Raw genomic sequence first — 17,601 nt, 5'->3', positions numbered from 1 at the left:
TGCATGATGAAGGGCAGAAGATCCATTAGGGATCCAGGCACTGGAGAGGTGAGGACTTTCCCATGGCCTCTCTGATCTCGCTGACCCCACTGTGGGCTGCCCAAGCAGTGCTCACACCAAACACCAACAGCTCTGCACTCAGTAGATTCCCCTCCTCTCCTTGCAGAGATCCCTCTCCTTGCAGAGATCCCTCCCCTGCTCTAGGCTGCTGGAGCAGGGACAAAGCTGGTCCTTATCCCAGAGGAAGAACTGCTCTGCAGGCCCAGACAGCACCCAAGATCTGCCTGCTGCCCACAAACCCAAAGGCTGGGAGTCAGTGTGCAGGGCCTGGTTACAGGATACTTGCTGCCCTGTGATCAGTTTCATTTTCCTGTCCACTACAGATTGCAGCATATGCTCACAATGTGAAGCCCTATACAGAGGCATATCCTCTGAATGAAATCAGTTAAGCTAGCAATAGTATGTTTCTCTGCTTGTGTAACTACACCAGACAGTTTGGGGTACAGGGCTATTACTAATAAATCACCATAAATAGATCAATATGTCAGTAGTTCAGTGCTTGAATCCAACCAGCTATGGGGAATTTGTCCCTTGGTAGCAATCAATCTGCTGTACTTAAAGTTTCCTCACCAGATCTGCAGCTAGCACAAACTGATCAATGCTGTTCCAAGTCAGTGGAGCATAACAGCTTTGCATGTCCCAGTGTTCACCCTTGCAGGTCTCCTCCTCCTTTGCAAGGACACAGGGGTTAGATTATCCTTTGCTAAGCACATGGGATATTTCTAACTCTCAGTTCTTTATGCAAAACCAGCTTTTCTTACCTCTAGCCCAGAGCAGCCCAGCCAACACCTCAGCACCTTTCCAGGTGCTACCTAGTTTGGTACTCCACAGGCAGCAGCCCGCAACACTTCTTGGAAGGAGATGCAGCAACATGGATTCTGTGAGACATCTAAGTTTTGTCCTCCTGGAGGGGTGTTTTGCCAGGTGGTACAGGGGGAGAGAGGCAACCTTGTAAGATGCTGGGCTGCTCTTTCAGAAGGGTAAGTAACATTGCTGGAAAAGACAGGAGGGACCTGGAGAAGATCTCAGCAGCCTGACTTCAGCTACTAAGTCCTGCAGCTGGAGGAGGGTTCAGGGGTACATCCCACAGCAACCTTCTCCACTTGGAGCTCTATCTCACATCACCTGTGGCTGATGATTTCTGTGAAGAAGCTTTTGTTTTCCATGAGTTGCCTGCTTATAGGGCCTCCTATCAGAAGTGGCTTGGGATGCAGGTCACAGGAGTCTGAATTCACCCAGAGGTCATCTCTGTGACTCAAAGCAAAGAAAGCACAGATGCTACTGGCTGCTGGAGTGGAAGAGGGGGTCCCAAAGTGGTGGTGAAGATGGTCCAAGACCTGTGAGCAGTGATGCACACACTACCAGGGCAAGGATTTACAGCAGAATCCAGCAGTTATCCCAAACAAGACTTGTTCCCAATACAGGGTGTTAGGACTGCCAGATAAACAACTTGGATAATTACCACCTACCTGCAAACTCTGTCCAGAGCTCTTGGCTGCTAAGAAGCTTCCTGGGACCAGCTCTCAGCATGCCACACTCAGGATCTTGCCTGTGGGTACATGTTTTCAGAGGTGAAGCTCCCTGTGCCTCAGGGACATGTGGCCATGGCCTGGAGACTGTGAAGATAATACCCTGTGCTCTTCCTGCATGGCTGGCTGGACAACGCCACCGCTTTTGATAGGCTCATTCCACTGCTCCCCAGAAGTAGGTCTGTCACACAAGGATGGACTGTGTGCCATGGTTTGGGTCTGCAAGCCTGATTCTCTCATTTTCAGATTCCAGTTAAGTGTCAGTGGATTTTCCTGGTCATTGCTTACTGTCCTACAAATGACAGAGATTTGTGCAAAGGGTCCACATCAGTCATCCTCTTGACACAGGGCCCTCTTCCTCAAAAGTTGTGCCATAGACAAGAAGAGCCACAATCCTAGAGCCACTGCAACAGCTACACTTCTGGTGGCTTGTCATGAAGAAATCCCAGCAATTCACAGGAAGGGCCTGCCCCCCATAACAGCAGCAGCAATTGGTTATCCAGTGCATCTTACAAATCTGTTCTGCCAAGCTGCCTATTGCTTTTCAGCTTTTGTAATCGGCCACCCACCTCTCACAGTTGCAGGAAAGAAGCTGTGGGTGGTACCATGACCTCTCTCTGTCCATGAGGCTCCTCAGCACTTCTGGTCTGCTTTCCTGCTCCTCCTCCAAGGAGGCCTAAGAAAAAAACAATGCACTGGACCTTCCAAACTGGTAAGAATTTATGTTCCTATTTCCCATCTAATGGCCAGCCTGGAGGAGAAACTGTGAGCTGCATAGGTCTCTTAATTCTTCTCAGTGATAGGTCCCCAAGGTTACCTTTCAAACACACTGTGAAGTTCTCCAAGGTTACCTTTCAATAGGTGCAGAGCCTATTTTGCAAGGATGAGTTTGAGCTAGGCAGAAGAAATCAGGCTGCAAGCCTCCACACTGGTTTCTTTCAAGCTTTGCAGGCTGTTCTGAAAATGTATTGTGTAATTTAGCAGACTGATGTGCTGAATTGAGCAGAGTTTTCAATTACCAATATAAAAATTACTCCCTAAGAACAGACATTCATTCTGCTCTCTCCAGCTGTTCCAGGAAGGCATCCCACTGCTCACAGCACGGTTTGACTTTGCTTTGTTTGACTGCAGAGTCCTTGACTGAAGGGGAATGGCTGCATTCTGCATCAGGCCTGGTACACCCTTGACTGCTGGAGGGAACACAAGGCCCCAGCAAGCAGTATTCCCAAGTACTGACTCTTGAAACCTTGTCTGTGCAGCTGTCCCTTTTCTGGGTAGCTACTGAGGAAAACGTGTAGAAGCCTTTCCAGCTGAGAGGAGTCTGGTTTTGCACAAGAGGAGTGGAGCAGCTATGGCAGTGCTATCTGGTGTTTATCTGCTGCAGCTTGGCCCCACAGTAGAGTCATTTCACTGAGATGGGTCACAGTAGGAGAGAGTGACTCTTGTCTCAGAGCAATGGGATTCCAGCAAGCGTCAAATAGTTCAGAAGAGTTTCTCTAGCAGGGAGCGACAGAAGTTCAGCATCGGTGTCAAGCACTGAGCCCATTTGATGTTGCTACAATGCTCCTGGGTCACAGTTAAAACATCTCACACAGCGCCACTGCGGTACAGGCAGTTTCTATTGTCAGTGATGTGCCTTCTGGAGGCAGTCATGGCCTGCAGCTGTACCTCCGTGACTGCAGCTCCTCACAGGTCCCTGTCATGCCCACCCAGTAGGCTGATCACAGCTTCAGCCCCCCTGGACATTATCAGCTTTCCTACTCCTACCCATCCAAACACAGGCTCTGCAAGCTCCCCACTGTCCCAGTTTGCAGGGAGTTTGCAGGAGATCAGCCAGGCCAGAAGCTCCAGGAGGAGCTTCTCGTCCAGCTGGAGAAGAGGAAGGCTGCGATGGTTTCACCTGTTGGCACAGGGAAGCGGCTTCTGGGCCTGGAGGCGGGGGCAGGCCGGGTTGCTGTGACCCGGGTGAGAGCCAGGAGCGGCCCCGTGCTGTGGGCAGCCCCGTGCTGTGGGCAGCCCCGTGCTGTGGGCAGCCCCGTGCTGTGGGCAGCGGGTGGGGAGGGCTGGAGAGGCGGGAAACGCTCCCCAGGCAGGGGAGGCCGCGCTGCCTGCCCCCTGCCCCCCCCGGCCTGTCCCTGCGGAGCTCCCGGAGCCGCGAGGCGCTGAGGCGGCACAGAGGCGGCGGCGCGCGCCCCGGGCCGACCCAGCGGCTGCGGGCCCCGGCGCCCCGCGGAGGCGGGAAACAGGGCGGTGCAGCCGGCCCGGCCCGCCCCGCTGCCGGGCTGCGCCCTCGCACCGCGGCCTTGCCCTGCCATCCCGGCCAGACGGAGCGGTAGGAGCGGGCTGGGGCGCAGCGTGCGGGGGGCGCGGAGAGCGGGGCCGGGGCGGCCACCGGCAGCCGCGGCGCTCCGCGGGCCGCTCTCGGCGCCAGGCGGGGGTCAAGCCCCCGGGCAGACCTTTCTTCGGGGCCGGAACCGGCTGCCCCAGGAAGCCGTGAGGCGAAGGCCCTTCTTTCCCACCTCGCGAGGCCCTCACTCCGGAGGCGTTGGAGACCCCACGGGCGGGACCCGCTGGGCGCAGGCAGTGTGAGCCTCCGGAGGGCAAGAGGCGCTGCCGGGAGCCCGGCTCGGCAGGCAGCGCTGTGAGGAGCAGGCAGGTGCACAGTCACGCCAGGAAGTCAGGCCATGGCGGTCAGGTGCAGGGAGCCCGGGTGAGAAGCAGCCCCATCCGTGATCAGCAGGCAGCACCATGGTTGCTGCGGCGCTGCTGCTAGAGCCCAGCACTCCTGCAACGTTGCTGGCCCTGCTGCTGCGCTGAGCTTAAACAGGCTCACAGGCAGGAGGTAAAGATGTAGGGGAGGCCCCAGGTGAGCTGATTGGGATCACTGGGGCTTGTAAGTGCTATCAGGGCCCTGACATCAGCCCCCTGTCTGCCCACCCCTTCTGTCCTCACACCTTACAGGAGCGTAGGCTCAGGAGGGGCATGCTGTGGAGCAGTTTAATTGCTATGAGGTCTCAGGGCTGTTTAAGGGAGCAGAGACCTGAGACAAGTCAGTAAGAAGGCAGCAGAGACTTGGGGATGGGGATAGTCAGCCTGCCGATGGGAATCCCCAGGAGTCAGAAGGGCTTGGGGGCAAATGGGAGATACTAAAACTACCCCTGGAGACCCCCATAGGCTGGGGGTGGGGTGGGGGGTGGCATTTGCTGAAGAACCTGGGGTTGAGTACGGGTCAGCTCCGTGACTGCCAGGCAGATAGGCGGCGATGAGATAGGTGGAGGTCGAGCCGGTGTCTGACAGGTTGGAGATCCAACCCTCACGCCGCATTCCTTGCCCTGAGCGGTGCACGGGAGGGGGGCAGCAGTGACCTGCTGTGTCACATGTAGCCAGCTGCTCTCTCCGAAGTGCCGACTGCTGGTGTGAAAGGGTAGAAGCACCAAGGTAAAAGAGGAGAAGGTGGTAACAGTCTAGTAGTGGAGGCAGCATTCATATTCCCAAAATAGTCTTTTTGGACTAGCACAGGTGCCTGGCTGACTGCAGCTAGCTGGGGGAATTCTGTGTGGTTCCCTCTTGCCAGATCTTCTGTGCCTTCTGGTCAGGTTGCATCTGCTGCAGAGACACGGAGAGGCTTTCTCCTCCTGCACAGGGAAAGCTTGTTTCTTCCTAGGAGCATTGCTAGTACGTGCTGGGAGGAGGATTCCCCAAACAGGCAGGCAGGGATGGCAGCTTGGGATGTTGAATGGGGAGCTATAAATCAGCAAGCTGCTAATTAAGACCACAGGAGGCTGGTGAGTTACTAAAGACCTGTATTATTCTTTTCAGAGCTCTGGGCCATTAACAAGATCCCTGGGACCTATTCTGAGCACCTGGCTCTCCAGGGACATCACTTGTGAGCACTCTATTTTGGGCATGTTCTCAGAGTTGAAGTTCCCTGTGCCCTGGGGCCACGTGGCAGCCAAGGCCTGGGGACCCTCGGAGGGACACCCTGTGTTGTGCCTGCATGGCTGGCTGGACAATGCCAACACCTTTGATAAGCTCATTCCGCTGCTCCCCAAAGGTAGGTCTGGCTCCTCAGGATGGTTCCTGTTGTGTTGCAGGGCTGTACCCCTGATACTCTCTCCCTTTCAGGCTACTATTACGTGGCAATGGACTTTTCTGGCCATGGTTTATCATCCCACCGACCTGCAGGTGCCCCTTACCATTTCCTGGACTACGTGACTGATGTGCGCCGGGTGGCAGCAGGTGGGTAGCTGAAGGGCCCCTTGATGAGGTATTTGTGCAGGAGATAACTGGTCCTGTTCCTTAGAACAAGAAGGTAGCATTTACTGCCAGGAGAGGGTTCAGTTCTTTCTGCTTCACCCCAGTGTGATGTTAGCCAATACTCTGTGACCACCAACTGAATAACCACTCCTCTTTTTTTACTGTTTTGAGAGGAAGAAACAACAGGCCCTGGGAAGCCAGGCTACTAAAAAGCAGCAGTGATGAAATGCTGGATGACTTTTTGTAAGCAGCCAGTGACCTCTGATACTTCCCTTAAGGCAGTAGACCTGGCTCTGTGTCCACACAGCTCTTGTGGAATGCCCTGCAGCAGGATGCTCTGTCAAGGTCTCTCTTCCAGCAGACGCTGCCCAGTTAGGCTCCTTTGCTTCCTGCCAGTCTCATGTCTGGCAACGAGTGGGAATTTGCTGTAGCTTATTTGCCATACAGAGAGAGCTCCAGAGCTGTGTGACTTAGCTACCAAAGAAATGAAGTAGTGGATGCTCTCTTTCTTCAAAACTGGCCTACTTAGCCACCCCATTTCTGGATTAGGAAGCAAATTAAGCAGTGCAAAAGCCCTCCTGGGAGAAGGGGCCTGTGTTGGTGGAGAAGCAGCAAGATGCTGCTCTGGTTTCTAATGCAGAACTGTTTTTGTCTGTTGCCACTTAGCCTTGCAGTGGAGACGGTTCACCCTGATGGGTCACAGTATGGGTAAGTGGCTCTTGTCCTTGTAAGCTGTGAAATTCATGGAAATAGGAGTAGATAATTAATTTACAAGACACGCTGCTGGGAGCTGGGTTGGAATATTTATGATGTCAATTCCCAGGTTCCTGCTTGAGCGATTCAACAATCTCTGCCCTTATTTGAAATGCCTTTGCTTTCAAGACTCTGTAGTACAAACAGTGGTAACTTCCTGGGGCCTTTCCCCCACCCCCAATGACAGGCAAAGGGGGCTGCTCTACTGGAGAATTCACAGCAGGCCTTAGGGCCTGGTCCCCCTGCTACCACAAAATCCGGGGACAGCAGGACCCTTCTTGGTGGCTTGTGGAAGCTTGCAGAGGGGAACTGAACTCTAAGCACTCGCTCCGTGCTTGGGATATGATTAGGTTTTGCCATGATGAGTTTTGCTCCCCAGGGCTGCTGTAGCCACAGCTCACAGGACCTGCAGCCTCTAGTGTTTTAACTAGTAGCTGCTCTGTGGCCTTTGCTGCCTAAGAGGGAAGAGGGGATGGTGCAGGAGAGGGAGTCCAGCTAGCTATTAACTTGGCTTTCTGCCTGCATCCTGCCTGTGCAGAGAGCTGTAGTCTGTAGCTGGGGCTTTATCCTTTGGTACAACGTGCATTTCTGCTTCTTAGCCCCTGCTGTGGGGAAGGGAACTTTCTGGTGTGGGGGGATCCTGTGGATAACTGACCACCATTCACTCCTTTGCAGGTGGGTCTGTGGCAGGAATGGTGAGTAAAGCTTCCTTTCTTCATGGGGTTTGTGATTTCTGCACCTGGGACAACAAAGGAGAAAAGAAGGAAGGGACAAATTCTGTGGGGCTTGGATCTCAGGGTAGCAGAAGCCCTTCCCTGACCCCTTCTCCAGGGCAGCAGGATGAAGACATCACTCAAGGTCCAGCTGTTCTCTTTTTCTCATGTTGTTTTCTCTCTCCTCAGTTCTGTTTCCTTTATCCTGAGATGGTGGATAAGCTGATCCTGCTGGAAAATCTTGGCTTTCTGCTAGCTCCAGAGGTCAGATTTCAAGTGTCTTTCCCTTCTCTTTTTGAAACATTAAAAAATAAATAAATTCCCTTTTCATTTATTCAGAAGAAGCACTGCTCTGACCAGTTCCTGTCAGGTCACACAAGTCTCTGGGCTTCTCCTTCTAGCAGGCACAGATCTGCTCCTCGTTGTGTGGCATAAGGGCCCTGCTTAGGGCGGCCCTTAGAGGACACTTGGTAGTGCTCCAGATCCCACCGGCCCTTAGCACTGAAATTCACTTGTCTGTGCCATGCCTTTGTACAAAGGGAACTGGAACCTCTGTCTGAGCAGCTGCCAGCTGAGGGTGTCTTTTTACCAACAGCTTGTTGGGTAACCTGAGTGCCAGATTGGTGGATTTCTTCTTCTGTTCCTGGCAGGACATAAAGCTCCCTTTACACCCTGCCATCGGCGCTACCAGGTGCTGGGGCTTTGGGTTGCAGAAGCGAGGCAAAAGCCCAGAAGCAGAGACAAAAACTACATTTCCCTTGTCCTTTGGACACTGATCCTCAACTCAAAAGTGAAGTAGGGAAGGGTACAAAAGATTGCAAGGGTAAAAAGTTCTTTACAGCAGTGCTCAGGTTTTCTGTTCCTACTTTGTCTTTTAAGTGTTGCTGTTCCCTCTTTTCCCAGAAATGGGTATTTTTAATAGGATGTTCAGAACTGGTACCAGTGCTGAGAGATGCTGAAGGGTGAAGTGCTCTCTTCTACCCTCTTGATAAAAAAGAGGCTTAATGCTGTTCCCTGCCTCTCTTTGTTTAAGGACACCGAGGCGTGGCTGGAATCAAAACGGGTGGTGATTGACAGGTTGCTGAGTCTAGAGGCAAAGCAGCAAACTCCCAGAGCACGGAGCCCTGAAGCAGCTTTGGAGAGGTAGGTTTCCATCTGTCCTTTTCATTTGCTGTCTGCCCTCACCCTGGACAGGATTTGTCTGGCTGAACAAGAAAGGAAAACTGTCCCTGCGTTTCTTCTTTCAAGTCCTCCTCTGGAGTCTCAGCAAGACCTTTTGCTTCTGCTGCCAGAAGCTGCTGATTCTTCCTGCTCTTTTCTGAGGCAGCCCAAGAGCTTGCTGTCACCTTGTCATGCCATTTTCGCTTCGCTTCCTCCCTTTTCCAGCAGAACAATCTCTCTGCCATGTCTCCCCCAGGCTCTTAGAAGCAAACAGCCATCTGACAGCAGAGGGTGGGGCAGTCCTACTGCAGCGAGGAGCAACTGAGACACCCGCTGGTAAGGGGCTGCATGGAGGCAGGGCTCATCACTCTGCTGGGCCAACACTGGGCGTGTAAGGGAGCAATGCCAACAACCATTGTCTTCTGCAGGGTACAGGGTGCCCTAGCTACAATTTTGCAGAGCCTGAATAGGATCAGTTAGGTTTGGAGGCAGGCCTCTCCATTCCCAACAACTGGGGCTGGTGTTCAAGTCCTAGAATGCCTGAGGAAATGAGAAAAAAGAGGAATCTGAATGAATCCTATTCTTGACTCAAAAAGTCTTGGGCAAACACCAAAGATGAGGAGAAACACAGCAACTCCTGCCCCTGAGAGACATGAAAACCTTCTTGTTTTTTTTCATTCCAGGGCTGGTGTATAACAGAGATCTGAGAGTCCGTACGGTGAGCACCCCTCTACTGCTGTGTCCCCTGCTGCTTCCTAGCCCTGGCAGAGATAGTGGAGGTCCCCTCAGTGAGCCCTGGCCTGGCCCCCACCCAGCTGTTCACTTTTCTGCTTCCCAAATTCCCACATCTCTTTTAAATGCTGCTGTTAAAAGAGCCTGCACTCCATCATGAACTGACTCAGCTTACAGAGTCACTGAAAAATGTAACTGATTAGTTATTCTTTTTTTTTAGCAATTGTCTGCCCCAGGGCCTCCTGGCCACATTTTCCTGCTATAACAACTCCTCAGGCAGCAGATGGATAGATGCTTTTGATCAGGTCACCCATACAAGAAAAGAAGACAAAGTGGAACAAAAGTGCTTGTGTTTGATACTTTGGTAGCCTTGTGCCACTTTTGAGGAAGCAGGGCCTCCTCTACCTGTGCTGCTGCCAGGGTATGACAGCCAGAATCATGTACTGTCTCCTATTTAGGATTTTTAAAGCTTTTCTCTGCAATGAGATCATTCCCATATGTGCTGCATCCCTGCAGGCAGCCTTGTTGGCAGCCCTGAAACACAGCTGGACAGAAGGAGCCTTTACAGAGCCAGATACTCTTGTGCACAGCTTGGCTGTCTGTCATGTCCCAGCATAGCAGCTTTGGGACTGCAGCCACTTCTGCCTTCAGAGCTGCTAGTGTGAGAGGGTTCAGGGACACCCTCTATCCCCAGCTGCTGTCACTGACCTTTGCCATTTTCTCTGCACCTGCAGCAAAGTCGAGAGTACTTCACCGTGGAGCAGTGTGTGAAGCTCTTGCAGAAGATCCAGGATCGTGTCCTCATCATTGTGTGAGTGAGGCACAAGCCAAACCAACCCTCACTGCCCCCCCTGGTAAAGGGAGCAAAGGTTAAAATGAAGTCCTCTGCTATCACCTCCCCTGCAGCAGCCACCCAGATCTTCAGGCCAGTTGGCACAACAGTACTGCCCCACGTGAGAAGCATTTCCCAGCTGCCCACCGCTGCCCTGGTTGGACAGGCTCCTGGAGCAGGCAGAGAGCAGCTGGAACGTCCTCCTCCCAGCCTGATGCTGTTTTCAGGCTAAGCATTTCCTGGTGCAAAAGACCAGCTGAGGAAATGCCAGTCCTGCCCTGTCTTCCCCACACTCCTGCCTTCACTCTGTCCTGCAACTTTCTGTGCAGCAAGGAGCCGTCCTGGCGAACACAGCTCTCCACAGCACTGCTCTTACTTGCTTCCCTTCTGGCTTGACCCTTTCCTGAGTCACAGCAAGCCAGCCCACCCCCTTCTCCAGACCCAGAAACCTCTTTCTTGAGCAAACAGGTGAAACCATGGCAGTCTCCATCTCCATCCTGGAGCCCCCTATCCTGACCCAGTTCCTGCAACCTCTTTCCTGGATGCCTGGGGCAGGGAGGAGCTGTGGGGAAGTAGCTGGTGGCTTGTGCAGAGCCCCATAAGGTGTTAAGGTGTCTGGGGTGGGGATCTGGTTCTGCCAGGTTTAGGCATTTTTCTCCATCTCCTTGGAGGGCAAGATGTGCAGGGCTCTGGCTGCCTTGGCTTGTGTGGTGCTGGTTCAAAGACTCTAGGAAATGAGAGGAAGTGCTGGAAGTTGAGAAATGAGGTGCAGTGTTGGCTTCCCATGTCTGTTGGAATCGTAAGAGCTGCTTAAGGGTTTTCCTGCTTGTCCAGAAATGCAACATGATGGTGAGGATAACCTCAGAGAACACACCTGGGCCTGGGATGTCACCTTGTTTCATCACCTACATGCTGGCTTCTCCAGGATTGCCCTGGTTATCTCCAAGCAGGGCACACTGTTTAAAACAGCAGCATGGAGCAGGGAAGGGGCCCGGGGGGAGATGGAGAAGCTGAATGGAAGAAAAAAGAGCTAGAAGACAGGGTGGGGAACGGAATGATGAGACTAGTTAAGGAGCCAGCCCTGGAGGGGCAGTATTTAACCACTCTCCACTCTGATACTACTAGGGAACCCCCAATTTTAAACAGATTGGTAGAAAGTAGCTGCTTAGCCAAGCTGTGCAGTACTCCTCTGACCACTGTGTATGACCCTCTAACCCTGCAGTTTACAAGCTGCCTGGAAAGAAGAGTTTGGTCTATCACTCCACTGTGTTGGGGACACTGCTCCTGCCCAGGGCAGCAGCACAGAAAAATGGAGGCACCCTGTGCTGCACTGAGCCTTGCTGTTGTTTTTCAGAGCACATGATGGACTCTTGGTACCACACAAGCTAGACACCAGAAACCAGTTTGTGAAAGCCCTGCGGGAGGCTTTTGACACCACCCTCAAAGAGGTGAGCGCAAACTTCCATCCTTGCATCTGCCACAAGTGCCACACAAACCCAGTTTCCTTGAAAGAACACTTTCCTGACATCTTGTGTCCTTTCTTTCCAGCACATCCAGCTAGTAGAGGTGCCTGGGAGTCATTTTGTGCACCTGAACGAGCCTGAGGTGGTGTCTGGGATCATCAGCAACTTCCTGACAGTGCAAAATGCTAGGGCCAGGCTCTAGAAAGCCCTCACTGCTGCAGCAGTCCAGAACAGAGAGCTCAAAAGCAGGCTCTGAAGGAATCATCACCATTCCTACCTCACATCCATGATGATGAGTGTCTTTCCTAAGCTTAGCTCACTGCAGGATGGAAGCAGGTCTGCCAGAGATTCCCTGGAGAGCTGACCAAAAAAGCATCTCAGTGGTTAAAGGGAAAAGGAATTCTTTCTGCACTTCCAGCTCTTGAGAGTGCAGGGACAGAGGCTCAGCATGGCCTTCCCCTTCCTTGCTCCCAAGCTGCACCCTGAAACAGAGCAGGAACACAGAGAGGTATCCTCTGGGGGAGCAGCATCACCTACTGTAGCATTGCAGGTGGCTTATCTCCTTCCTGAGGATGCTGTGACCAGTCTCCTCCAGGTTTTACACTTACTGCAAAACCAGAGAAGTGTTCTGCTTCTCTGCTCACTTCCATGGGTGCCTGAACTCAGAAGGCCTCAGTGTCTCTGTTCTGCTGGGAGAGCTGCTGTTTTCAAAATCAGCTTAAGTGAGAGCTCACCTGGGCACCAAAGGCCCTTTTAATGAGCTCCTAGGGAATCTGTCACTAATCCTCTAACTGAAGCAGCTGGGAGAACTACTAATAATGGAAAAGTTGGCAGAAGTGATTTCAGTCCTAAATAAAGATTAAGCTCCCAGTGTTTATGTCTTCTTGACTCTACAGGAGTGAACCACCTTTCTTCTGGGATGCTTGCCCAAGCAGCTAAAACCAGCCCTTAGGAGGCAGTGATTTTTACATGCAGTCTGCTTTAGGTAGAGCACATTAAGGATCCATCTGCCTCCTACTTAAATTGATGCAAAAAGCCAAGCAGGCCTGGCAGTCTCCCCCTGCAATGGAAACTGCATTTGCAGTGGGTTTTCTAGGGGAGGGTAAGTCCATTTTAACCCAGTTCTGTGGAATTTCCCCACATTTCCACCTGCATTCATGGTTGTGCCTGTATTGAGGCTGCAAGCTATAAAACGTGTGTGGTAGAAGCCAGGAGATGGCTCTGTGCCCCTTGGTCACAGAGTGCACCGGGGTGAACAATACTTGAGTCCAAAGGCAGCACAAAAGAAGCTGCACATGCCCTGCCTCCTGTGGGCTGGTGACAAGTGGAAACAGGCCCTGGGAGAGTCAGGTTTCTCCCTCAAGAGCCAGGCTGACATCTCACCTTGTTCCAGTGACAGTGCTTACATCAGACCTTTCCATAGCCCAGGCTAGAGGCCCATGCACAGCTAGAAGACTGGGCACCCTAGCAGCTCCTGGCTAAGAGGAAGCTGCCTGGAAGGGAAACACCAAGGCAAAGGGTAGGGCTCTGTACCAAATCACAGCTTTCCTTGTGACAACAGGTCTGGGAGCTTCCAAGCTGGGCTTTTCTCAGAAGTCACATGCCTCTTCTTACCCCCAGATCAAATGTGGGAAGGAGCACCATGATACAACAAGCCATCATGTTTACTGCCACCCCAGCATACAAGCAGCTGTGGTCCCATCCCCCCCCCCCAAACCAAGGGGGAGATGGAGCCTTTCCCATGTTTTGAGAACATAGCAGCAGTTTATTTACAGTTCTTCAGCTGTTCCCTGTTCCTGCAGAGGCTGTGTTAGGTCAGTCCCAGCTTTCACCAAGCTTTAGGAGTGCCTTGGGTGGACAGGAGATACAGGTTGTCACAGGAAGCACTTTAGTGCCTTGACCCAGCTACCCTGGGAAGTGAACAGCAGCTGTGAGAGCAGGATACCTGCACAGGTAAAGGAAAGTCTTCCTCCAGCAACAGCTGCTGGGATCTCCTATTTCAGATCCAAGGGCAGGGACAACCCTGAAGCTGCATCCAATCCTCGAAAGCTTTTGGCACATGGAGTCTGCAGGCACCTCTCTCCCCATCACAGGCCTGTGAAGAGCAGCTCAGCACAGCTCAGTACGGCCGAAACTTGCGCTGGGCTCGCATCAATGCAATTCTCTGCTTGTCCTCCTCAAACTTCTTCCTCAACTGGGCGATGTCTGAACAAGGGAAAAAAAGAACAGGTCAGCGGGGTGCAGATCTCCCTCTCCTGGGGAACTTCACCAACAGGACACCTGCAAACATACAGACTTCCCAGACCAGGTCCTTTAGTGCTTGGGCTGAGTACCAAGCTGAGGCTCTGGCTGCCCATCTCCAGCAGTGCTGCAGCTCCCTCTTGGGGAGGGAACTGGCTGCTTTCTTCCCTTTCAATGGCTGCCTTTGTGCAGATTAAAGGACGACCTTTTGGAAAGCCACGACCTGCACACACTGTCCTGCAAAGTACTCCAGCAGCTTTTGAAAGGACAAGTGGTGGCAGGGGGTCCCCAGGAGCCGGTGAGGCCATTTGCACAGCCAACCGTTCAGCTGCAGCTGGAGGTAGTGTCCACTGAAGGAAAAAGGACATCCCTTGGACTGCAGAGTGAAAGCCAAGAGAGAACAGCAGGGACAGGAGACTCAAGCACTCACGTTCTCTCTTGGTCTCGCGATGCTGCCAGGCATAGAAGTTGAGCAGCTCTTTGCGGGCCCGTTTCTGCTTCTCCTTCTCCAGCACTCTCAGGCTGGCAGCCTCTGTCCGGGGCAGGCCAGGCTTCCGTCCCTTCCGCGTCACTTTCACCCAGCCCTCCTCATCTGGAACGCCCTCCTCCTGGGCTGCTTTGGCTTCTTCCTGTAAAGACAGGAGGATGAGGGCAGGTGAGCTGCCAGGCGGTCCCATGCACAGCTCCCCCACGGCCCCCCTAACACATGCAAAGCTACAGCTTCTGTATGAGATTTGAAGGAAGGCACAGGACCAAGGCCACAGGCATTCAGCTCTTCAGTCATAACAATGCATGCCAGCAAGGACCCAATTTCTTTGTAGATACCTACTGTAAGCTCTGGGTGTGGAAAGGTCAGGTCCAGCAGTTGAGAGGTAAAGCAACCCTGCCAACTAATGTGTTTCCCTCTGCCCTTTCCACTGGGACACACCAAGAGACCTCTCCCCTGCTTAGCTGGGTCCCATCCCCAGCCTGGCCTCACCTCTGCTATCTTTTTGTCATAGTCTTGCATGTAGGCATCCACCTCAGCCTTCAGCTCCTTTGGATCCACAACTGAGGCTGCGTAGCTGGCAATCCACTCTGAGACAGAGAGGGCAGAGGTTAGCTGTAACCTGTGTTAGAAACAAGCTCTGGTGTGCTGCCTTTGGGCATCTCTAAAGAGAACTGCTGTGGGGAAGGACACTCTCTGTTTCCATTTCTGTTCAGCCTCCCCACTACCACAGCTCAACCACAGCCAGTAAGTCATGAGAAGCGCCTGAACCTTCCCCCAGGAGGAATAGGGTAGCTTTAGGTCCTAAAAGCACAACATTCAGGGCTGTGTTCTTGTCAAGGGATCACTTCTGAAGTGCTGTCATCTTGACAGACACCAGGTGCCTGTTGTTGAGTCTGGATTCCATTTTGAGGGCAAGATACAGCTAGTTTCTCTCAGTCTATGAACTACCAAAAGACATCAGGAACAACTACCCTTCCATTATAGCAAGTGACCCCATTCTCCCAGGGTCACTGGACCAGACTACAAAGTCCAGAACAAGAAGATCACTAAAAACAGGACCATGAAACACTGGGTATTTCCCAGCTCAGTACAACAGTAGTGAGAAATAATCTAGGACACAGAGCTAGATTCAGCAAGGAACATGAGTAGCTCTTCCTGTCTCCAGATAGTGAGAAGATAGCTTGGGCTGACTTACTGCTAATGCCAGTCTTCACAGGGTGGCTCTCTGTTGATATCAGTAAGGGACCTTCCTGTGACAGGGCCTTGGCTGCCTGGACACCAGCTGGTTTCCTGAACACCACATATGCTACATGAAAGCCCTAAAAAAGACACACGGGCCAGTCAGCTACACTGGGGAGACTTGTACTGCAGCTCCTTGCTGTGTCACCAATAAAATAGATAAAAGCAAAGCACAAGTAGCAGCAGGATAGCAAAAAAAAAAAGATAATATGAACTTAAACAAGTAATCACATTATCCAGTGCCCCTCATAGTGTCAATATTGCAAATACCACCACTTAGTGCTTGCAGTCTTCTCAGTCTGATCAGTATAGCATCAGCATTCCCCTCCCTGCCCAGCTTTACCGTAACAGTTTTGCGGTTGAAGAATTTGGACGTCGACTTCTCTTTTTTCTCTCCCAGCTCCGGCTTGTCACAGAGGTACACAGACTGGACGTGGCCGCAGCGGCTGAACAGCCTGACCAGCGAGTCCTTGGCACGGGAAATCAGAGAGAATGAGGGGATACAGAAGAGCCGGAGCGATGCCTCTCCCCGCCCTCTCAGGTACGGACTACGGGGCGCACCGGGGGGCTCCCCAGCACGCCCACAGCTACCCCGAGGCACGGCTGGCTCACGCCAGCCCCACTCACCCGGCTGCAGTACGGGGGGACGTTGAGGACGAAGAGGGTGCGGCGAGCCGGGTGCGTGGTGCCGGCGCCCTCCCGAACCTGGTGCTCCTTCACCAGCAAGCAGTGCGGCGAGCGCTGCCGCTCCCCGAACTTCACCGCCAGAGCTGCAAGCGACGCACCGGTTAAGGATTCCGCTCCCGCCTTAGCCCTGCTCCCGGTCCCTCCCGCGCCGCCCCGGACCCCCTTACCCGTGTAGCCCGGCGGCGCCACCGCGACCACACGTTCCGCGGCGGCCGCCATCTTAGCGCGGCAGGAAGCGGGGGCGCGCAGGGGCCGCCGGGAGCTGTAGTTTCCCGCGGCGGCGCGGTGCCGCTAATGGCCGCAGCAGCGCGGGCAGCGCCTTCCGGGCCCTGAGGGGCCCCCTGCCGCACGAGGGGTAGTTCCACAAGGTTTTCCCATCCAGAGCATCTCACGGGATGGTCCGTAAGAAAGCTTACTGCTCACCACCATTTAGCGTAACAGTTCTGAAAGTGAAGCCCTGGACACGTGTAAAACACAGGCAATGTGCTTAACCCCAGAGAGGCAAATAAATCAATCTTAAGACACACAAAACATTCACAGACAACTGTAAACCCAACGGTTTTTAAAGAGAAACTTGTATTTATGAGTGAATGGAAGACAAGATGACTCCAAAGATAAAGACAATGGAGCAACACAAATGTAACAGATGAAAGAGCGTCAATGAAAGCAAATTATTTGGAGAGCCTCCTCAACCAAATATCCAAGTTAATGAATATCATCAGAACAAATGGTACATGCAAAACTCATGAAAATACACCAGACAAGCATAGAAAATCACAGCATCTCTGCAGAAGTCAGAGAGCAAAGGAAAAAGAAACAAATGTTATTACAAGTTAGCAACCCCTGGGCCTGGCCAGCCACAGCGAATTACTGCAAGCAACCAGTGTTTCACTGGGGAGTTTATCATCTCTAACAGCCCAGGAAGAACTGAACAAAAATGTAACCATGCTGTATGAGAGTGGATGAGGACAGATGTGAACTCTGTGGGATGCAAACAAAACATGCATGAAATTGCAGGACAGCCAGGAGAAACTGGAAAGCTGCAAGGTGAACTACTTGTAAGGGGCTACAAATCAGTGGTTACTCTCCTTTCAGAGCCCAACAAATGCAGCCACACTGTAACTTCAGGAGGCTGAGAAAAGTAACCCAGTCCAAGACACTGCTGTAAGACAAATCACAGAGCGGTGTTTAAGCAATCGTTGACTTCAATTTCAATTAGCTAAATAAAAACAGATACTGCCCCAGATCCCAGAGCAGTACTTCCTCCAAGGAAGTATGTTCCTGACATTTCTCATAGTTAACCTAAACACAATGCACAACTTCAAAGCCAGCTGAAGTGCATCTTGGTATTTGGCTTTTGGAATGGACATTTCTATTAATAATAACCAAAAAAGGCTGAATGTCTCCATTCTTTCAGAAGAGATATGCACTCAGGATACACATC

General features: G+C 52.5%; 2 protein-coding genes across 4 annotated transcripts; one reads left to right on the top strand and one right to left on the bottom strand.

Annotated features, from left to right (window-relative positions):
• Window positions 1-3,803: 3,803 nt before the first annotated feature.
• Window positions 3,804-12,058, top strand: SERHL2 (serine hydrolase like 2). 2 transcript variants are annotated; one of them, XM_054167959.1, is made up of 12 exons: window positions 3,804-3,921; window positions 5,409-5,643; window positions 5,715-5,828; window positions 6,513-6,554; window positions 7,275-7,294; window positions 7,502-7,576; window positions 8,346-8,455; window positions 8,730-8,809; window positions 9,157-9,191; window positions 9,940-10,016; window positions 11,392-11,485; window positions 11,586-12,058. In XM_054167959.1, exons 2-12 carry the CDS (start codon window positions 5,496-5,498, stop codon window positions 11,700-11,702), a joined length of 912 nt encoding a protein of 303 aa, XP_054023934.1. In that variant the 5' UTR covers window positions 3,804-3,921; window positions 5,409-5,495; the 3' UTR covers window positions 11,703-12,058. The 2 variants fall into 2 exon arrangements, with proteins under 2 accessions (XP_054023934.1, XP_054023933.1); XM_054167958.1 differs by lacking the exon at window positions 3,804-3,921 and adding an exon at window positions 5,068-5,264 and having other exon boundaries at window positions 7,275-7,576.
• Window positions 12,059-13,171: 1,113 nt separating this feature from the next.
• On the bottom strand, window positions 13,172-16,692 carry RRP7A (ribosomal RNA processing 7 homolog A). Of its 2 annotated transcripts, XM_054167819.1 has the most exons (7): window positions 16,325-16,670; window positions 16,098-16,240; window positions 15,814-15,939; window positions 15,427-15,550; window positions 14,721-14,818; window positions 14,172-14,370; window positions 13,174-13,705 (listed from the first exon to the last, which is right to left on the bottom strand). In XM_054167819.1, the coding sequence occupies exons 1-7, from the start codon at window positions 16,374-16,376 to the stop codon at window positions 13,620-13,622; spliced, it is 828 nt and encodes a 275-aa protein (XP_054023794.1). In that variant the 5' UTR covers window positions 16,377-16,670; the 3' UTR covers window positions 13,174-13,619. The 2 variants fall into 2 exon arrangements, with proteins under 2 accessions (XP_054023793.1, XP_054023794.1); XM_054167818.1 differs by having other exon boundaries at window positions 13,172-13,705; window positions 16,098-16,692.
• Window positions 16,693-17,601: the final 909 nt, after the last annotated feature.

Source organism: Dryobates pubescens, chromosome 15 (genome assembly GCF_014839835.1).
Source record: "Dryobates pubescens isolate bDryPub1 chromosome 15, bDryPub1.pri, whole genome shotgun sequence".
NCBI lineage: Eukaryota > Metazoa > Chordata > Aves > Piciformes > Picidae > Dryobates > Dryobates pubescens.
Note: the sequence above shows the minus strand (reverse complement) of the source record. Positions and strands in the feature narration are given on the sequence as shown.

Coding starts and splice junctions, on each gene's coding strand:
- SERHL2 (XM_054167958.1), top strand. CDS start 5,496: ATGTTCTCAGAGTTGAAGTTCCCTGTGCCCTGGGGCCACGTGGCAGCC. Junction 8,456..8,729: donor CCTGAAGCAGCTTTGGAGAG/GTAGGTTTCCAT, acceptor TGTCTCCCCCAG/GCTCTTAGAAGCAAACAGCC. Junction 8,810..9,156: donor AGCAACTGAGACACCCGCTG/GTAAGGGGCTGC, acceptor TTTTCATTCCAG/GGCTGGTGTATAACAGAGAT.
- RRP7A (XM_054167818.1), bottom strand. CDS start 16,376: ATGGCGGCCGCCGCGGAACGTGTGGTCGCGGTGGCGCCGCCGGGCTAC. Junction 15,940..16,097: donor TCCCCCCGTACTGCAGCCGG/GTGAGTGGGGCT, acceptor TCCCGTGCCAAG/GACTCGCTGGTCAGGCTGTT. Junction 15,551..15,813: donor TCAACCGCAAAACTGTTACG/GTAAAGCTGGGC, acceptor TGTCTTTTTTAG/GGCTTTCATGTAGCATATGT.